Source organism: Cricetulus griseus, chromosome 3, assembly GCF_003668045.3.
Source record: "Cricetulus griseus strain 17A/GY chromosome 3, alternate assembly CriGri-PICRH-1.0, whole genome shotgun sequence".
NCBI lineage: Eukaryota > Metazoa > Chordata > Mammalia > Rodentia > Cricetidae > Cricetulus > Cricetulus griseus.
The window spans coordinates 191,014,470-191,032,102 of record NC_048596.1 but is presented as its reverse complement, the minus strand read 5'-3'; the positions used below and the strand labels follow the sequence as shown (position 1 = coordinate 191,032,102).

General features: G+C 41.5%; 2 protein-coding genes across 3 annotated transcripts in view; one reads left to right on the top strand and one right to left on the bottom strand.

The window, feature by feature from the left end:
• Positions 1-3,363, bottom strand: part of Wwox (WW domain containing oxidoreductase) — a 985,794-nt gene extending 982,431 nt beyond the window's left edge. Inside the window, exon 1 of one of the 2 annotated variants that reach the window (XM_035442699.1) lies at positions 3,145-3,363. In XM_035442699.1, coding sequence (XP_035298590.1) covers positions 3,145-3,251 — 107 coding nt within the window. In that variant the 5' untranslated portion in view covers positions 3,252-3,363. The remainder of the gene's footprint in view (positions 1-3,144) is intronic. The other variant, XM_027410805.2, reaches the window with a different exon arrangement.
• An 8,740-nt stretch (positions 3,364-12,103) lies between these two features.
• LOC100757320 (la-related protein 4-like) lies at positions 12,104-14,259 on the top strand. Its single transcript, XM_035441462.1, is given in 2 exon segments — positions 12,104-13,865; positions 13,867-14,259. Coding segments are annotated over 2 exon segments (2,010 nt in total). The 5' UTR covers positions 12,104-12,120; the 3' UTR covers positions 14,132-14,259.
• The last annotated feature ends 3,374 nt before the right edge of the window (positions 14,260-17,633 follow it).

The following is a 17,633-nucleotide window of genomic DNA, read 5'->3' as shown; positions in this document are numbered from 1 at the left end:
ATATAGAGCATGGGTCAAAAGCTAGAAACACCTATCACCACTGGCAAGATCCTATCATCAGGGAAACAGCAGGACACTAAAAAAGGCATTCAAAGGTTAAGTTTCCTTTCCTTAAATCTACTCTCAACAAGAGAGTAACTGTATTACTTTATTATCAATTGACAAGATGCCTATTTGAGATGCCAAGAACCAAAACCAGTGGTAAGTACAGGTGGTTGGAACAGCATAGTCTAATAAGGTCTCTAAAACAGAGAAAGACTCTGCACATAGAGGTCCAAGTAGGAGCAGCAAATATTGGATCATAGATACGCCTGTACCCCTGAACCTCCTGCTCATGCAATCCACTTCTCCAGAGCCACTCATTCCTTCTAAAGACACAAACTCAGTGTCACACTCAGGCTCCAGAGTCTAACAAAAGGGTCCCATGTCCTCAGTGAAGCACAGAGGGCCTCTGCAAACTGATTCCTTCCTCAACAGTCTCAGGCTTTACAACCTTGCACCACAGACAGAGGCCTGCCTAGGGTCCCTCTTCCTCCTGTCCCTTCCACCTGTCTTACTTCTAGCCACATTGACCCACCTTCTACCTGTGCTCTGAGACACAGGCCAAGTGACACCTCTCCTAGACAGCCTCCCTCACCCATTCACACACACACACACACACACACACACACACACACACACACACACACACACACACACACACCTCATGCTGGACAGACTATGCACTCTATCTAATTACAAGTCATCTGCCTGGTTTTACAGAGCTCCTCAATTAGTTGGACATCACCAGTGCCCACCAAGGGACCTGGCTCTTCAGGGCTCTATGCTCTTGAATTAATGAACTCACCAGTTTTTCCATTTTCTGTTTCTTCCTACCTGGCTACCAGGGGCAGCAGTGATCCGTACCCTTCCCTTCAGTAGCTGAAAATCTTATGGGGAGTTTGTAACCTATCAATGGAGAGACTCCAGGGCACAAACTAAGCCTTAATTTGATAAGCCAGGAACCAGGTAGGGTGGTACAAACATGTGGTTCCATATCTGGAGGCAAGAGGCAACAGGATCAGAAATTTAATGTCATCCCTGTCTACATAAAGAATTCTAGGCAAGTGTGAGTTACAAAACACTGCTGGACAAACAAAACTGTATCACTATGCCACTAATCCCAGAGGACAGAGGATTTCTGTGAGTTTAAAGCCAGTATGGTCTACATATTTTTTAAATTAATTAAATATTTAAAACTAAAAATACAAATTATAGGTGTTATTACAATAATTTGTTTCCTAGCACTGTGAAAAGACTGAATCTCCTAGATTTTAAAAACATAAAGGTAGGTGTGTTCGTATACACTTGTTGACCTCAGGAAGTAGAGAAAGGAGAATCAGAAGCTCAACCTCAAACGCATATCAAGTTAATTAAGGCCAGCCTGGACTACATGTGACCCTGGTTTAAAAACATATTTCACAAACACATAAGAAAGTAGAGGGGGAAGTTTTGAGAAGAGGGAGAAAATCGGGGGGCGGGGGATGGACCAAAACAGAGTAATGGGGGACCCTGAACACTAGGAAAGTACACAGTATACATATGATAAAGAATGCCATAAAACCCGGGGAATAGGAGGTAGGCAGTCTCCTGGGTAGGCTGGCAGATAGGGAGAGCGGCCTACGTAACAAAGGTGTGGACTTCCAAAGGCCAGCTTCTTCCTCACCATCCTTAATGAGACAAAAGCCTGACATCTTAAAACAAAGGCCTTGTGTGATTTTTCCTGCCAGCAGGCCCCTGCTCAACAAGTTCAAGTCCAAATCAGGGCATGTTACCCAACAGCTGTGGGTCAATCAACCATCTTATCTTTCTTCAAACTGGCCAACTCTTATGTTAGAGAAGGAAAAATTTCAAAGACAAGAAAGAGGGGGGGTAGAGAAATGGGGAGGGAGGGATGGAGGGAGGGAGGGAGGGAGGAAGGCAGGAGAGGGAGGGAGGGAGGGAGGGAGGGAGGGAGGGAGGAAACCCTCAAAAAGAAGCTGTATTTTTTGGCTTCCAGAACCCCCCCTCATAGTCTGTCTTGCAGAGGGTCAGTTTATCTGCTGTGTGAAAGTGTTCCCCTGCTCCCAGCCCTCAATAGATGCTTTTCAATTAATGATTCGGCCTTCTGCTGTTGGAGGTATTGGAGATTTCTCCATTACCACCTGTTGTGTTGGAGATTTTTCCTGCTTTTTAATTCTTTAGCTGGCAGAGATGAACCCAATCAAGACCCCTAACTGTATCAAAACCCATGACTTTGTACATCAAATACGTACTTGTTAAAAATGAGCAGATTCGCCCCAACTATAGAATCAGCTGCAATAGGTTCTCTATAGAAACTCAGTGTATGTATATAAGACACTACCCAGATACTAGGGGTGGAGGATCTGGGTCACCCAGGCCTACACACACGGTGAGACCCTGTAAAGACAGGTGGATCTGTGAAAGTTCGAGGTCAGCCTGGTCTATTTAAGCTAGTTGCAGGCCAGCCAGGTTTCCTGTCTCAGAAAAAAAGGATGGGAGTAGGAGGAAGGAGACCACATACGTAATTCCAACATCAGGCCTAAGCAACTCTTGCCAGAGATACAGTCCAACTAATGCCGGCACAACGGGAGATCTACAACCCACAAGCCTCTCCACTGAGTGCCTTATGCAAAGCACTGAACTCATTCTTGTGTCAACTCATTTTACTGACGGGAAAACAGACTATCAGTCCTGGCCGTCAGTGGCCCGAGGTCACGATTAGTAATTAGAAAGGCTCTGCTGCAGTTTCCAAATCTTCCCTGGGAAACCACTGTGAGCCACCCAGGACCTCTGTTTAAAAATACAGACTGCTGGGTCTCCAACCCGGGTCCCCTTGGCGGGAACTGGGTATTGAAGTTTGCTCCATTTCCTCCTTAGTAAAGACCCATGAGCCATCAACGCACAGTGCAGTGCCACCTAATGAGCAGCAGGGGGCGTGCTGCAGGGGGCCAGGTGACCTGGTCTTGACCCTGAGCCCATAAGGATGGGGAACCCGGGACAGGTGGCTGGCAATCTGGATGCGCATGCCCACCGGGCTGGACAGCACAGGATCCAGGCCTCCTAGGGCACGGGCCCCCGCGAGCGCCGCTCCAGGCCGCTTACTTGGCGTAGTATACCCAGCCGTCCTTGGTGGTTCTCTCCTCCCAGCCCGGAGGCAGCTCATCCTCACTGTCCGTGTCGTCCAGGCCGGCGTAGCGGAGAGCTGCCATGGTGGAGATACAAGTATTCACCGGGTCACCTCAGCAACTCACTCTACCTTCAACCGCGCCGCGCGCATCAGGGGCCCCCTCCCCCCGACCGCACGCGCCTGCGCACTGCTCCACCAGCCGATCCGCAGCTGCAATCCAGTTTCCTATTTTCGCGGCGACTGGCGGGAAAAGGGGCGGAGCCTGAGGAGAGAGGTGGTGGAAGCTCAGAAGAGACCAAAGGGCCCTGCGGCTGGAAGGAAAGACAGGAACGGCTCAGAAACTGGAATAAGCTTCTTTACCCTCCTGAAAGGGGCGTGCTCACCCATTCACGTCTCTGGACTCCGCCCGTTGCTGGGCGACCCGAAATCACTTCCTCATTGTTTTACCCAATCTTGAATGAGTCCCAGCCATGGGGTATCTTGGGAAATGTAGTCCAGGCTCAACGGGGCTTTAAAGTACAGCAAAAAAGAAAGGGTTCTGATGAGGTTGTCCTGGGCTCCAGGTTCTTCGCTTGCAGGTGTGTATGCTCAGTCAACATTGAGACTCGATACTGTGACTTTGTCATATACAAAATTTATGCTGGAGAACCGCTCAAATTTTGAAAAGGAAAAAGAAAAATCTCACAATATTTGAAGTTTACTATTTTTGTATTGGGCCGTGTTTAGTATTATCCTGGGCCACATGCTGACATGAACCTCAGGATGGACACACCTGTGAGAGTAAATATCCGACGTAATACTATCAGGGTTTTTCCATTCACAAGTTTCATTGTGCTTGTAAACTCGACATTTTAAAAACTATCTATACTGTACAGAACTTAAAAATACAAGGTCTAGACACCTGCAGTAGCTCACGCCTATAATCCCAGAATTTGGGAGGCTAAAACAGAAGGATTACACAAGTCTGACACCAGCCTATACTATAAAAGGAGGCAATGTCTCCAAAGATACAAAAAGTACAAATTCTCATTTCTCTAGATTTTCCATTAGAGAGAATGGTCTTCCAAGCATGATGGGCTTCTCTCATTCATAGGCACTACCTAATTACAAACTCACAAAGTAGGCTTTTAAAGAACTTGACAGGAATCCTGTCTATATCCTCAACCCAAATCCTACCCTTCAGCTTGTCCTTGCTGAAGGAAGTTTCCCAAACATGCCCTACTGATAACTTGTTTCCCAAGGCTGTGTGACAGAGAAAACTTCTGGACCAGGACTGAGAGAATACCTGCTTCTATAAAAAGACTGCATATTTTATGGGTGAGTTAGGGATACTGACAGTGTTGCTTTTGTCTTCAGGTCCTAAAAATGATCATTGCTGTGAGATAGCTCCTCCCTCTCCATAGTCTTTAGGGGCAGACACACTTCCCTGAACATAATACAGTGAAAAGCTAACTTACTGAAAACAACATTTAGGGTCTTTTTTTCCCCTCCATATGTGTATGTGTGTGAAGTGTACATGTGTATGTGGACACGCATGTGCACAGGCTTGAGGAGGCCTGACGTTGATAAAAAGATTATCCAATTGCTTATTCATTGAGGCAGGGTCTCTGTTGTCTGCCAGACAACTTGCTCCTGGGATCCCTGTCTCAGCACTGGAATTACAGAAAGGTGCCACACCCACCATAAATTTCTGTGGTTTCTGAAAATCCAACTTGGTCCTCATGCTCTCATGGCAAGGGCTTTAACCACTGAGGCATCTCCTCATTCCAAATCACTTACTTGTAACAGCACTGCTCTCCTATTTGATTCCTATGAGATCCTAAACTTTTTCAAATGTCTGTGATTTTGAACCTGCTATTGCTAATCTACTGCACCTCTGGTTACCCATTCATCTCTCACCTTAGCCTACTGACTCCTCTGATGTGAATAGGAAGTGAGATCACAAAGTCCCCTAATTGTGAAGAGAAGATGAATAGGGTTCTAATGAAAAGTCTTGGTTTCTCTGGTGACCTCTGGCCTCTACTCAAGTAATGAGGGCTTATGTTGACCTTGGATTTCTCAAACCAAAGCCTCTTCTACAACCCACTTTTGGTGCCATGTATAGTGTCCTTCTGTTGTAATTTGATCCTGAAGCAGTCCCTACAGGCTCATGATTTGAGTGCTTGGTTCCCAGTTGGTGGTACCATTTTGGAAGTTTCTGAAAACTTTGGGAGGTGGTAAATTGTTGGAGGAGATGGGTAACTGGTCAAGGAATGTCTATTCCAAGTATTATCCTGGAGTTGGCTGGATCTACTGTCCCATCACCCTGCCATAAATCCTGCTTCCTAACTTGCTCTTCCAGTTAGTTGTTAATAACAACTTTACACAACCAAAAGTCACCAGGGAAGAAGGAGGAGCCCAGATTTGATGAGCAATGGCTATATCTGTAGGGAATTGTCCTGATTATTTATTGATTGGGGAGGGTCCAGCTCAATGCAAGGGCAACTATCCCTTGGTCAGGTGGTCCTGGACTATATATAAAAGAGCTACAAGTGATACAGTAAGCAGTGTTCTTCCAAGGCTTCTACTTCAATTCCTGTTCAGCACTTGCCCCAACTATTTTCAATGATTGACTGTGACCTGGAAGTATCAGACAAATAAACCTGTCCTCCCAACATTGCTTTTGTTCCCAGGGCTTGTTACAGCAACAGAAAGCAAACTAGAATGTCCACTTTGATGAAAAGTGATGTGATCTGCCCCATCATTCCTTCCCAACCTTTATCTGCTAAGTCCTCTGAAACTATAAGCAAATTTTACCCACTAAGTTGTTTCTTTCGGGTATTTTCTTGAAACTGGTGTGAAGTAGCTAATACACAGTATACCTCCAAGCTTCAAACTAGTGTGAAGTAGCTAATAATATAATACACTTCTAAGTGTGGGTGTTTGACTGTAACTGGCCCCCACTATCTCATAGAATGCAGAAGAAATGTTTTATATAGGAAAAGGGGGATCCAAAGATAGCAGGACGACTGTGCATGCATATTTAATTGGGGGTTTCTAGGCAGAGGAGTAAAATATGCCGGCATCAGCTGGGACTGTAGTTCAGAAGTAGAGTGTTTAACTCCTGGCAATGACAAAATAAAAATATAACCCCATTGTATAGAGGGAAGTTTCCTGTGTCCCAGCGATTGCTCCCAAATATCCACAAGAGAACTATTATTAATAATAAATACTCAGCTGATACTTACTCAGCTTGTTACTTACTAGCTCTTACAACTTAATTGATTCATTTCTATTAATCTATCTGCTGCCACATGGCTTTACGTGTCTGTCTTCCAGCATATCTTGCTCCTTCTGCATCTGACTCCAGCTTTCTTCTTCTCAGCCTCCTCTGTGTTTGGCAGCCCTGCCTATAGTTCCTGTCTGATTACGGGGTAGTCAGCTTTTTAATTAAACCAATCTGAGTGACAAATTTTCACAGTGTACAAAAGAAATATTTCACAGGACCATCAAGATATATCTGTGGGTAAAGGTAAAGGGAATATTTATATTTAGTATATTGGTTATTTTCCTGTTGTTGCGGTAACAATACCGTGACCAAGGCGACTTATAAAAGAAGGAGTTTAATTGAGTTTAGGTTTCAGATATTTAAGAGTCTGTGATTGTGGAGCAAAGTCAGGGTGGCAGGCAGTTGGAGAAGCAGCAGCAGCAGAGAGCTTACATCTTGATCCACAAGTAGTGGGCAGAGAGCATACTAGGGACCGTAGGAACTTTGGGAGCCTAAAAGCCAGCTCTGTGACACACCTCCTACAACAAGCCACACCAACTAATTCTTCTTAAATAGTTACACCAACTATTGTCCAAGCATTCTAACATATGAATCTAGCGGAGGACATTCTCACTCAAATCACAATAGTTTGATAGTTTAAAAATGCCACATTTGTCACTTACAATTTTAGCTTCACAATGCACTTATTATTTATTCTTTCTTTTTTATTATTTATTTAATTTTTTATTCCTTCCTCTATTTCTTTATCATGTCTGGCTCCTGGACTTCCTTTTAGTTTTGTCTCTGTCAGGAGGTGTCAGGAGGATCTGTCAGGAGGTGAGTAAGATGATAATGAACTTGTATGCTTTCAAGAGAAAGCCAGCATCCTCAAAATGTAACCTTAAGAAGAGCATAACACTGGCTTGTTTCTGTAAAAACATCTGTATCACAGTGGTTATTAAATATGGATATTTTAAACCTCCAAGCATGTGGTTACCAAGCTGCAAGCCAGATGGCTCCATCTGCCCATGTTTTAAAGCCTACTTCCCAGCAGCAATGTCTGCCTTTGAATTTTTTTTTTTTTTGAGTGATACTTCTTCACTGTCTAGGAATTTGTGATAAGATGGACTCACTAGAGCTGAATAAGTTTGACACCACGCCAAAACAAAAAAGAAAAACAAAACAAAACACAAAAAAACAGAGGTATTGAAAGACCCCCCAGACCCCTAAGGGTCTCAGGATCCCAAGGAGCCCCCGAGACGCAGAAACCAGACCAAGAGCTGCAAAAGCAAGAGGGTTTATTGAACGAATGTGCATTCGTGTATCAGCAATATCGGGAAAGCTGCACACCCCAGCAAAGGTTACAGGCTCCTTATACAGGAAAAAAATGCAGATCAGCACACAGGCAAGGGGCACAAAGTGATTGATTACAAAGTATGATCTCATGTTAGAGACCTGCTTTTTTATAAAGAAAAACCATAGAACGTACCCTGAAAAGTCCTTGATTGTCTGTTGGCCAGCCAGGTGTGACCCAAAAAGGATTGTTTGTTTGCCCTCGGGTTGGGGCCAACTTTCTTGTCCTGGGCCAAGGCCTGTGGGAAACTTTTTCTCTCTGTGAACTAAAATCTTTCAAAACTTTTTCTCTTAGCAAACTAAAATCTTCCAGTATATAAGAGGCACAACTTTTACTAGGGTATCACTGGTGCCAGAGGTCTCTAATTCATCAACACCAGTAAGTTGATAATGTTGACACGCCCTGCCCAAACACACTGCAGACCTGATTTAAATTAAATCATGAGTCTTTATAAAGTCAAGCTTGGTTTTCTGGTGAAAATGAGGTCTGGGAAACTTCCTGGCATTTCTGGCTAGTGAAAAGATATGTTGAAACTTAGAGTGGTGGCTTTCGCCTGTAATCTCAGTACATGGGAAACTAAAGCAGAAAGATTGCAGCAAGTTTCAGGCTAGACCGGGCTTCACAAAGAGTTCCAGGTCAACCTGGGCTACAGAGTCCCCACCTCAATAATAATAATAATAATAATAATAATAATAAGCAAGATTTTTAGGGAAAATTCCTAGTCATTGTGACCTTAGGAATGTCACAGGTGCAAATTTGAGTCTGGAGTTTCCAGGTCCCTGTACCTCTTTATATTAAATTTTACAGAGACACACATTTATTACAGGAAAAGGGGTCATTTATTAGGAGCGTGATTCAGAGCAGCTTGGAGTTGTACCAGGCCCCAACCTATGGTCTTCCTCCAAAAGAGCAATAAAGGGAAAAGGGCTAAAACAAAATCTGCAGTAAACTTTCATGGACCATTAACATAGTACCCACTTCTCCCATGTTCACAGGGCTTTTCTGAGCATGCTCTTTTGGTTGATTGAAGCTCAGGTAATTTAAGGGCTCCCAGTCTTTCCTTCTCTGCTGTCTTTTATATGTTGATCTCTGGATCCTCCTCCATAATTTCGTATTTTCCTGCCTCAGAAATAGGCATTTGTGTACATGAATTGAAACACCCAATGTGAGTGTGGGAGGATTATCTAAGACCAAAGCCAACAATAAAACAAACAAAAAAGGATAGTGGCAAGGCACAGTGGCTACACTTTTAATCCCAGCATTCTAAAGGTAGACACAAACTGATCTCTATAAATTTGAAGATAGCCTGGCCTACATAGTGAGTACCAAGTTAGCTAGGGGCTATGTAGTGAGGTCCTGTGTAGTGATATTTTGTTTGTAATCTAACAAATAACACTTTCCTGAAGACCAGAGAAACAAAGCAGCCAGCCACTAGAGAGTCTCATCTCTACCAATGCTCAGAACAAAGGGACGATCCTGTCCTTTGATTGAATCTCCAAACCGCTCTACTACTCACACTGCCTAGACTGCACTGAGAGATGTAAAGAGGTCCAAAGATAGTTTTGGATGGTAATGCAAGTTAAGATTGCAAGTAAATTAGGTACATGACTTTGAACTCACCAAGATAGAATAAATAAGGGAGTATTTTTTCTGAATTTGTCCAATGCAAATGGATTAGACAATGTTGATGTAATTATTGCCTTATATATCAGATATAGTTAGTTATGGCACTCATTGTAGATAGTTTTTCTTATATTAGTTATAGCCTTCTTTTTTATATTAGGCACAAAGGGGAAATGTAGTGATATTGTGCTTGTAACCTAACAAATAAGGCTTGCCTAAAGATCAGAATGCTTAGTTAAGCTACTGGTTAGTCACACACCTAAGACACTAATTAGCCATTGAATACAGGCTGTGGTGGCCACACCTTTAATCCCAGCACTCAGGAGACAGATGCAGATAGATCTCTGTGAGTTCAAGGCCACCCTGAGATACATGAGTTAATTAGGTGGGTTTTTTTTTTTTTTTTTTTTTTTTTTTTTTGGTTTTTCGAGACAGGGTTTCTCTGTGTAGCTTTGGAACCTATTCTGGCACTTGCTCTGGAGACCAGGCTGGCCTCAAACTCACAGAGATCTGCCTGCCTCTGCCTCCAGAGTGCTGGGATTAAAAGCGTGTGCCACCAACACCCGGCTTGAGTTAATTAGTTTAAAAGAGAAAGAGAGCTCACACCTTTAATCCCAGCACTAAAGAGGAATATAAGGCAGGATCTCAGTGCAGCCTTGGCAGTCTGAGGAGCAGTGCAGTTTGGAGATGCACAGGACAAGATCACCCCTCCACTCTGAGCATTGGTGGTGAGAATTCTCTAGTGGCTGGATGCTTTGTTTCCCTGTGGTTCAGGTAAGTTTTATTTGTTAGATTACAAACAAAAGGTCACTACAATCCTGTCTCAGTTAGAAAAGAAAATCCAATGTTTTACTTTTCCTGTGTTCCAAAAGAAATTAGGAAACAGAAATACATAATTGAAAATGTATTTGTTTACAGCTATGCAAACTAGGAAGAGAAAGGACCTAATTTCTCTCCCTGCCACCTGTGGCAGTCTTATTTAGGGAAAACCATGACACAAAAGCTAGAAGCCCTGTGGATTTTGCTGTGAGACAGTTTCAACAGTCCGCTGTGAGGGGGTTGATTTAATTCCGTGTAGTCCTCATTCTCAGAAAGGGAGGGTGTCATAGTTTAGCAGTTAACTCTGTTGCAAGGTGTGGTGGCAGATGCCTGTAGTACCAGCACTCTGGAGGGAGGCAGGGGCAGAAGGATCAGAAGAAAAAGGCTAGTCGTCACTAAGTAACAAGTACAAATACAGCCTGGGCTACCTGAGACCATTTCAATCAGCCCACAATCAAAAATAGTCACTATGGTTGCAGCATGAGAATTCCAAGACATTGGAGAGTTTCTGTATTAGGGTTTCCAGTTATTTGTCACCAGATTCTAATCAATGACACATATAAGGGTATAAGGTAAACGACCCTGGCCAAGCCTCAAACTTCTCTGTTTGTCTGAAAGCTAAAAGCAATGTATTTGGAGCTGGAAAAATGGCTTAGTAGACAAGAGCACTTACCAGAGCAACCCACAACCACTGGAACTCCAGTCCCAGGGCTTCTGATATCCTCTTCTGGCCTCCACAGGCACTTGCCCTCATGTATACACACATAAACAGGCACACATAATAGAAATATATCTTTAAAGTAACTATAATAAATTTCTGCCTTCTTTGAGCAATGCTGTATCTGTCAGAGTTGAATCAAGAAAATAAATAGAAATAGTGTCTCAATAGAAATTTGTATTTTAAAGAAGAGGTTTGTTATATAGGGAATTTAAAGAGGAAATATACTATAAAAAGAAACCACTGCTTTGGTTCACATGTATAATTACGTGAGCGTCATTTTCTTTATTTTATTTTACTTGTTAGACTTTCTTATTTTATTTTATGCAAATGAGTGTTTTTCCTGCATATGTATGTATGCATTTATGTAGGTATGTATGTTTGTATGTATGTACATACCATGTGCATGCCTGATGCCCAAGGAGGTGAGAAGACGGAACCAGAGTCCCTGGAATTGGAGTTACAGATAGTTATGAGCCACCATGTGATTGCTGCAATCCAAAGCAGGGTCCTCTGCAAGAGCAGCAATTGTTCTTAACCTCTGAGCCACCTCTCTAGCCCCTTTATATTATTTCTTAAATTGTCTTGAGCCGACAGCTTTTTTGTTTGTTTGTTTGTTTGTAGGAAGGGTTTCTCTGTGGCTTTAGAGGCTGTGCAGGAACTAGCTCTTGTTGACCAGGCTGGTCTCAAACTCACAGAGATCTGCCTGCCTCTGCCTCCCAAGTACGGGTATTAAAGGTGTGTGCCACCACCACCCGGCCTTGGGTTTTGTTTTTAAGGCAGGATATTACTATATAGCCCCAGTTGGTCAGCAGCTCTCTATGTAGATCAGGCTGATCCTGAACTCAGAATGATCCCCCCTCATTGCCCCCTAATTGCTGGGATTAAAGGCGTGCACCACCACCACCAAGCCAGAGCAGACAACTTTCTTGAAGCCCTTTTTGGTTTTGGTTTTGCTGTTCAAATGATTGACAGGCCCATTTGTATCAACTTCTAAGGGGCAAAGCAGCATAATTTCTTTGTTCTTTATCAGAAAACCTCAAGCTAGATAGTAATTTTAGGATCTTTTTTACAGTTTAAAACAAGAACGACAAGCAAGCCTCAGCCCAGGACCAGAGATGTCATCGATTTGGGAAGCCAATTGGGAGTTCCAGCAGTGTGAAAGACCCTGGGGAGCTGAATATGATGTAATGTATTTTCCTGCTAGGCAGACAACAAGGAATTCTTCAGACTTGGAAGAGTCAGCTGATGGAATGATTTTAGCACCTGAAGATCTGAGTTACCAAATATACGATGTTTCAGGAGAAAGCAGCTCAACAATTTCTACAGAAGATTTAAAAGATTGTCTGAAAAAACAATTAGAGTTCTGTTTCTCCCGAGAAAATTTATCAAAGGATCTTTACTTGACATCTCAAATGGATGGTAATCAGTTCATTCCAATATCGACAGTTGCCAACCTGGAGGAAATAAAAAAACTGACCACAGATCAAGATTTAATTCTTGAAGTGCTGAGATCTTCTCCTCTAGTACAAGTTGATGAAAAGGGAGAGAAGGTGAGACCAAGTCATAAGCGTTGTATTGTAATTCTCAGAGAAATTCCTGAAACAACACCAGTAGAGGAAGTTAAAGCTTTGTTTAAAAATGGAAACTGCCCCAAAGTGATAAGCTGTGAATTCGCACAAAACAGCACCTGGTATATCACGTTCCAGTCAGACACAGATGCACAACAGGCTTTTCAATATTTAAGGGAAGAAGTTAAAACGTTTCAGGGCAAGCCAATCTTGGCAAGGATAAAAGCCACTGCTATATTTTTGGCTAAGAATGATTATCCATTAATGGATTCTAGTATGTATACTCAACCCATTCAGACGCCAACTCAATATCCCCCACCAGTCTTTATGCAGCCAGTGTATTACACTCATCAGCAGTACCCAGGGTATAGTACTGTGCCTCAGTCTTGGGTTCCAAGTCCTGCACCTTACTATGTAACACTGCCGGCTCCTTTTCACACTGGTAGTTTTGTGAATGGCTTTACCTCACCAGGATCGTATGAAACAAATGATATTGCTATTAATATTTGCCCACCATTCCAAAACAATCCTTGGAAGCCTCATTTTAGGTCATCCCGTGGTTCAGAACACTCAACAGAAGGATCTGTATCATTAGGGGATGGACCAGTGAGCAGATCTAGTTCAAGGAACTTTCACTCTGAACAACATAACCCTACAGTAACAGGGAATCAAAAACAAACTTATCTTTCAAAGGATGCTCCCATTTTAGAGATGGATCAGAAGAGGGACTTTGGTAGAGGCAGGAGAACTCTTTTCAGAGGTGGAAGACAAAGAGAAGCTGACAAGATCGAAAGACCCCAGCCTTCAACAACTGAAGCAAAGGCTTCAACACCAAAGTTTGACTTAGTAGCTACAAATGTTCCTCCTTTTCCTGGATGTTCATCAAGAAGGCCAGATGAACTTGTGTTGGATAATAGAATGTCTGATGTCATTAAAGATGTCAAGAAAGAAAAGGATACTGAAGAAGTGAGTGTTAGTTTCCCAGTGCATTCAGAGGATGAACAGAAAGACTGTGCTTCTGCCCAGCAACTCAGCTTAAATCCCAGTCCTTCATGTAAAGCCGAGCTTCCTGCAGTAAGCACAACTCAGCAAGAGGAGAATCAAAGGGAGCATTCCTCACTTCGAAAGGATGTTATCAACCAGATCACTGTACCAGTTTCTTCTGCAGCTACTTCAAAGCCATCAAGGCCACACACTGCTTCACCTTGCAGTAGTAAGGTAAACACACACACAGCTGTGCTACAGGAACCTCAAAAGTTAACTTACACTGAAGTGTGTTGGAAGCCTCCTAAAGAACCAGCTTCAGTTCCTGTACAAACGCTAAGGGAAATGCCTTCTAATGTGGCAACACCCACCAGAAAGGAAGAATGGAGCGCCCAAGAAGCCTGTTGAAAAAACACAAGAGAAACCTGAAACAAGGGCTAGTAAGTATCATTCTGTCTTTCGAGGCAATACCATTCCCCGTGGAGCAGCTAGAAAAATCAGGGATCAGAGATGCCAGTTTAGCCATAGGGCTACACCTCAGGGAGTGACTCAATGTTAAGGGAAAGAGCAGTTCGTGCCACCCAGATCACCAAAACAAAAGCAAAACATAACAAAAACTACTCAGAAACTTGTCTCTTCCCGCTAAACTTGAGCCTATATTGAACTGTTTTGAAGGGAGGAAGTAGCCAGGAAAGATGGGAAGTATGTCCTTAAATATGATGGATTTTGGAATTTTAAGACGAGCCCAAAATTCATCTCTAAGTGATTTTCAAATGCTGGATGTTTCCAATCAGTATAAATATATATAAATATAAATAAATAAATATATATATATATGTATGTATATGTATATATGTATATATGTAAATATAATTATTCTATTCTTGTTTTTTATTTTAATTTGCAGGCATTTCTGCCTGGAATATATTTTGAGTGTTCAGATTTAGCTTGGGAGAGGAAACAAAAATATTATACATCTTTCAGTATAGGAGATGACGGAGTGAGAGAAAAATAAGAAACATTTCTATAAAAATTAGAAATTACTTTTTTTTTTTTGGTTTTTGAGACAGGGTTTCTTTGTGTAGCTTTGGAGCCGATCCTGGCACTCGCTCTGGAGAACAGGCTGGCCTCAAACTCGCCGAGATCCGCCTTCCTCAAACTCCCGAGTGCTGGGATTAAAGGCGTGGGCCACCAAGGCCCTGTAGAAATTCCTTTTTTTAATCTATTAAAAGTTTTGCTTGAAAAATGCCATCTCTGACAAATGGCCTTGTGTTGCAGAACAGGTCAGTAGATGAGGTGTCTGTTCTGGGTGTGTGTGTGTGCAAAGTGATTGAAGCCAGATCTGTTGTGCTGTTAGTAAATGATTTGAAAACTGAATGTAATACTTGAGTATATCTTTTTGTAGTTTGTAATTTAGTTTGTTTTTTGACATTACTAATAATGTATTGCAAAGCGGATAGGAGGGGGAGAGTTCCGGGGAGGGAGAGGGAGAAGGCATTGACATGTGAAGCAAGCTTGTTCCTAATTTTAACTAATAAAACAAAACAAAACAAAAATATTGTATTGTACTGATCTAGCTATTAAGCTCTGATTGAGTGTGAATCTGTAAGTACCAATCAGTCTGATATTCAAGAAAAGGATGGAGATGATTCAAAAGAAATTGAGAAATTCTGTTCTAGACCTGAATACTGGATAGGTCAAATAGATTTCAGAGGTTCATACTGTCTGTGGCTTTTTTTTTAAATCCTCTTTAAAATGGGAGACAATTTCTTTTTACTTGTTTGTTAGTCTCTATTCTTTGATTCTTCACATCCAGAACCAAAATAACCAACGATTTCCTGGATTGTGGTTTCTCACTACTTTGACCAGCTTAATCAAATCATTTATCTAACCTAAACGTTATAATGGATTATTGAAAAATTTTATTCTTCTATCAAAGAAATTAGCATTTCGGTCCCAGGATGGTACTGGCTTGCCATCAATTCATTTGTATTGGTGTTAAATAAGAAAAGTGCTTCTAGATTGGGAGTCATACACATCTTCATCTCAGCTTCAGAGGCAAAGACAGGTAGATCTAAATTCTAGGCCCACTTGGTTTACATGAGATTCAGTCCATCCAGAACTACCTAGTGAGAGACCCTGCCTCAAAAAAAAAAGAATGATTAAGCAATGTAACTGACTTTTTAAAATGATATAAAAGAGAAAAATTTAAAATTAATTTGGGGAGGCTTCTTTTTCTTTTTACAGTGTTTGCCGTCTTTTCCCCTCCCCACCTAGAAATACAGTTTGGGATTCACTGACTAAAAACAGCAAGTCAAGAAATTTTTGAGATAAAGTGAGAAAAATGGATGCGAATAAAGTTATAGTTGTCATATGTTAAATAGGCAAGTTTACATACTGATATTTATAAAACAGCTCAAATATGAAAAACCATGTTGCATCAATCTATTAGAAGTCATGCCATTTTTATAGTTGTATGTAGGGTGGTGATTTATTTTTCTGCTTAGGGATAGTTACAGTAATAAGAACTGGCCCTTACATTATTGAGTTATGTTTATACAAATTAAAACTGGACACTGGAAAACACCATTGTGACATAAATATCATAGTAATATATTTAAAATGAATGTAAATGGAAGTTAAAATTCTGTTACTATGAAACTGATCTTTCAACTCCTAAGTGTCAGAGGTTTGTGTTACTGGTTAATTCTTAAGAGCTTTGAAAACACTGCATAATTTCTGTAATCCGCAATTATCATTTCTTTGTAATTTATTCTGCTTGGCAAGCGCTTTTGGTTTGGTGGGTTGGTAATGTGGTATATTTGCTCAGTTTTAAAGGATTAGTTCTACATACTGTTTTTTTTTAATCATTTACTAGAAGAGACATACAATAAAACTACCTGTACTAAAATTTGGGAGAACTTTAGATCCATTAAAAAGTATTTATACTCAACTGTTAGCTACATCTATGATAAAAATTGTTTATTCTCATTATTTAGAAATGATAAACATTTAAAGTGTTAACACCCTCTGAATGCAGTGGATTAATAGAATAAACATTTTCCAAAAAAAAAAAAAGATATCATGGATTCTATTCTTTTGACCAATAATCAAAGTCTTGGGGTTTCAATTCCTGTCTTAACAAGTTATTGATTATGAGGGAGGGACCCCTCTTCAATAAAGACCTTCAAAGCTTCTAAAAAACCTACCTAGCTCCCTAAGAGGTCGAACACTTAAGTTTATATCCAACCCATATCCTTTTGAAAAGAGAAATAAGTTGTTATCAAGACTAGGGAGATGGCTCAGTGGGTAAGGGCTCTTGCTCAGCAAGCATAAAGACCTGAGTTCAAACGCAAACACTCACATAAAAATGCTAGGCATGATTGGGTGGTGGTGGTGCACACCTTTAATCCCAGCACTCGGGAGGCAGAGGCAGGCAGGTCTCTGAGTTCAAGACCAGCCTGGTCTACAAGAGCTAGTTCTAGGACAGCCTCCAAAGTCACAGAGAAACCCTGTCTCGAAAATGAAGGATAATCTACAATATGTTTTTTTCTTCTGTTCTTCAAAGTGTTCCATAGAGTGACAGATTGGTTTCATAAAACACACACACACACACACACACACACACACACACACACACACACTCACAAAAGATACTGTTCTGCTTTCCTTTCTGTGATAAACACCATGACCAAAAGCAACTTGAGTTCAGAAAGGTTTATTTGGGTTATGCTTCCAGGTAATTATCATTATAAAGGGAAGCCAAGGTCAGAACATGGAGACAAGAACAGAATGAGAGGCAATGGAGTAACAAGTTTACTGGCTTTCTCTCTTTGACATGTATTCAGTTACTTTTCTTATATACCCCAGGCCCACCTGCTTAGGAATGGTACTGCCCACAGTGGACTAAGCCCTTCTTCTTCAATTTATGTCAAGAAAATAACCCATGAATATGTATACAGGATAATCTGATAAATGCAGTTCTTAAATTCAAGTTCCCTTTTTCCAGCTGTGTGAAGTTAACAACCAAGAATAGCATCATAGGTGACATTTCTTGAGACAAATCTTATTTCAGTGATCTATCCTTTCTGGTAGATGAGGAAGTAGGAACTAAAGGTTTATTCTTATCTGCAATCACACCAGTAGGG